The sequence below is a fragment of the Silurus aristotelis genome (assembly GCF_946808225.1).
Source record: "Silurus aristotelis genome assembly, chromosome: 15".
Taxonomy (NCBI): Eukaryota; Metazoa; Chordata; class Actinopteri; order Siluriformes; family Siluridae; genus Silurus; species Silurus aristotelis.
Genome location: NC_139588.1, coordinates 25,583,833 through 25,587,719, shown reverse-complemented (window position 1 = coordinate 25,587,719; position 3,887 = coordinate 25,583,833). Strand labels below are relative to the sequence as shown.

Below are 3,887 nucleotides of genomic sequence, written 5' to 3'. Positions count from 1 at the left end.
GAAGATCATCGGAATCTCTCTCCCCTCTATCATGGACATTTACACCACACGCTGCATCCGCAAAGCCAATAGCATTGTGGACGACCACACACACCCGTCACACACACTTTTCACACTCCTACCATCAGGGAAACGGTTCCGAAGCATTCGGGCCGCCACATCCAGACTGTGCAACAGTTTTTTCCCGCAAGCCATCAGGCTCCTCAACAAAGAACTGAACTGAACTCTCTCTCACACACACACACACACACACACACACACACACGTGTGACTGATCTGTACAAACCGGACTCAACACCCATCATACACTTCGTTCACCCAGGTTTCAATACCAATCACACTTCACTATCGCAAAATGTTTACATGCCGTCTGTTGCTGATTCCGGGACTTGTTATTTTGCACAATATTCTGTCCAAATCCTTTGGTCACTGTTCACTTTATTTTTGATTGCTGCTGCTGCTGAATTGCACAAATTCTGTTTACATTTTTCTGTTTACACTGCACCTTATTCTGTTACGACAGGTTTTTACTAGCGGAGCTATTTCCATTTTTATTTTTATATTTTGTGTATTGTGTATTGTCCTGCACTGTCTTGTGTTGTCTTTTGCACTGTTTGCACCAGCTGCACACATGCACTTTATGTGGCGAGGATCTTAGTTCTCGGCCCTGTGTTTTTCTGTTCTGTACTGTTTGTTTTATGTAGCACCTAGGTTCAGGAGGAACGTTGTTTCATTTCACTGTGTACTGCATCAGCTATATATGGTTGAAATGACAATAAAAGCTTCTTGACTTCTATTTTAAAACACTTGGTGGCATGGAAAAAAACGACGACGACGAAATCCAAAACTGTTGAACAGGTAGAATCCTGTATCTGATACATATGGCAAAACATTTTTCTCCAAAACTTTAGCAACTTCTCTCCTCAGTTCCCAGAGAAATACAGAATGTTGTTAAACGTTGATGTGATGCTACACAGTAGGAAACTGAGGATGGATTGATGAGATTTGCAAATCATTGCATTAAAAAAAAATCTTTTTAGCTTCTGTGCCAAACTTGGAATTGAGGTACATTTGCATTAACGTCACACAGAATTGGCCATGATCCTTCCACCTCAACAGCCTGATGATAAAGGCCCATCAGCATCTGTTCCACCTTACACACAGACTTGATCTTATCCAGAACATTAAAGACTGGATCTGCATCTGGACTCATTACACACCACATACTACCTCAAACTACTTTCTTACATCTCAGCTGCACGTTAATGTGTAATAAACACAGTGTAAAAGTAAAATGCAGTTTTGTTACTCCATATTCTCTTTACTGTCAATTCCGTTTGATCGTTCTCTGCAGGAATATTGTATCTCTTATCCCATTTTATTGTTATTTTTATATTTCTTATTCTTTATTACAAAGCAGTTGGGTGCGTGTGTGCGCGCACGTGTGTGTGTGTGTGTGTGTGTGTGACAAATAAAATGTGTATTTGATTTGAAACCGATCTCTTGAGCAAAAGGTTGCCAGTTCTATATAAAAACAAACGAACACTACAAACTCCATTTCTAAACAGCAGTGAAACTGTTCTTTATTTATTTACAGACGGAATCCGTTTCTCCTTCAACTCCCATAAGAACATTCCAGGAAGATGTTCAGAGTTTCCTCTTTAGCTCTGTATGTTTACAGCAGGTTCTTCCTCAGATTATGGTTAGTATTAGTGATTATATTTTGACTGCGACACACTGATTCATCACAGCTTTACCTCATACACTTCATTCAGTCTTTACTGGAGTTTATTAATCTCTGAACTCATTTTTCAACACATTCACTTGGACCTTAAATCTGGACCTTTCTGGGAAAAGTAATGAGCATGTGATGACTTCCTGTACCACCTGGACATCTCAGATCTGATCTCAGATCCGACAGCTAAAGAATGAGCTCAGAGCCTGGTGTGTGTCACACTGTTTACTGTGTTGTTTATTGGAGTTTGTATGAGAAAGTACAGTCTGAGGGGAACACATGGAGAATATCGATTAAAAAACTAAAGCACAACAGGCTCGCTAACACCTTGCATCAATAAACATCAATAACTGCAGGACTTCACCTGAGTAAAGCATAAAAAAAACTAACAAAAAATAACATTCAGGCTAAGAAAACATTTAAGATACTGAAGAGAGAAAAAACTATCAGTGGGGTGCCTAAACTGCACAGATGTAGAAATCACAGCATGGAGCTCCACCCATCAACGACCTCTGCCGAGAAGAACCTGAAAAACACATGACAAGATTAACATCTATAATACAGGGACCACCGATAACACTAACTTCCCCTAACCACCGGCTCCAGCAACACCCCTAACCACCGGCTCCAGTAACACCCCTAACCACTGGCTCCAGTAACACCCCTAATCCCGCCTCCAGGACCACCCATAACCCCGCCTTCAGTTACACCACTAACTCCACTTTTCAGCAACACCCAAAACACTAAATTCAATAACACCCCTAACCCCGCCTCCAGAAACACCCCTAACCCCGCCTCCAGAAACACCCCTAACCCCGCCTCAAATAACACCCCTAACCCCGCCTCAAATAACACCCCTAACCCCACCTTGTTCTTATCTGTTTTAAATCTGCCATTTGTTTTCAGGTCCTCACCCCACTTCTATGCTCCCTAGATCATTTACCAGAGTACAACTGATTCCTCCATCGTCTACCTCTGATCCCTCCATCGTCTACCTCTGATCCCTCCATCGTCTACCTCTGATCCCTCCATCGTCTACCTCTGATCCCTCCATCTCTCAGGGTACAATGAAGCCATGCTTGAATACTAGCAGTAGAATAATAAGATCTAAAGGCATATGTCTAGCAGCAGTACTTGTACCAAGCCTTAAGTTCCAGCTATCTCCTCTCACAGCAAAGCTTTAGACTGATGTTTGTACTCTGTGTTCTAATGCAGCTCTGGATAGAGACCATGAGAGTCCGTCTGGATAAAGAAGTATCAGATCAGTAATGAATATTTCAGCCTCTTGGTTCACTCTAAAATATCGTCCCAGCCCTAGTTTTGTCTAAAAGAACATAAAGGGACGTGTTGTCACGTGAACTCACCGTTCTGGATGTACAGAGGACGAGTATAAACGGCTCTAAAAGTATTTAGTGCGATTGAGCGCTCGCTGAGCTAACTGTCCACTCTCATCCGTGATCTTCTCCCAGTCCGTCTGTCCTACTACAAACCCGATCGCTCGCTTCCGATCTGCATCCTTCTGCTCCTCCAGATCAGCCCAACGCACCTACGCCACACACACACACACACACACAATATTCAGAATCTGTCCTGTCATTGGTGATGCCTACACCTCAAAAATCAAAGTAATAAGATAATTAGGGGATTAAGACAGATTTGTTGAGTATCTACCCTTTTCTTTCCCGGCTGGGACGTGCGACTGGCGTAATCATCCGGCAGCTGTAAGAAGTCTTCCATAGCAGAAATGTCCCGCTTCCGCTTCCCTCCTCCAGCTAAACCGTCTAGTTTATCTGTACGAGTGAAAAGGTCACAGAGGTCATCATCATGCCAACTGCTGCTTGTATTTAAAAGTCTGAGAATGAAGTCACACTGATATTACAGTGAGTATAAATCAGGATTCAGACCGTGAGGACAGGGGGGGGATGGGGGGGCGGGGCGGGGATTAGTTACACATCATTTCACATTCACAGTAAATGACAGCACTAGAAAGAAGAAAGTGTGAATTGAGTATAAACTCATTACTCACCCAGTTTGGCCTCAGATGTGTCCATCTCCCATTTGCTTTTGGGAAGGTATCCCTATATTACAGAAAGACACTCCAGCCGTTAATGATCAGCCATGGGAGAGAGACAAAAGGGAAAGCGAGCGAGAG

The 3,887-nt window shown here is 42.9% G+C and overlaps 1 protein-coding gene across 2 annotated transcripts in view; it reads right to left on the bottom strand.

Moving 5' to 3' along the window:
- Positions 1-1,947: 1,947 nt before the first annotated feature.
- Positions 1,948-3,887, bottom strand: part of LOC310737959 (YLP motif-containing protein 1-like) — a 12,708-nt gene continuing 10,768 nt past the window's right edge. Inside the window, exons 6-9 of one of the 2 annotated variants that reach the window (XR_014536926.1) lie at positions 3,762-3,813; positions 3,407-3,525; positions 2,373-3,281; positions 1,948-2,324 (exon numbers count right to left, since the gene is read on the bottom strand). Coding sequence is in view for 1 of the 2 variants with exons in the window: in XM_083562765.1 (XP_083418891.1) it covers positions 3,135-3,281; positions 3,407-3,525; positions 3,762-3,813 (318 nt within the window). In the remaining variant the exon portion in view is untranslated. The remainder of the gene's footprint in view (positions 2,325-2,372; positions 3,282-3,406; positions 3,526-3,761; positions 3,814-3,887) is intronic. The other variant, XM_083562765.1, reaches the window with a different exon arrangement.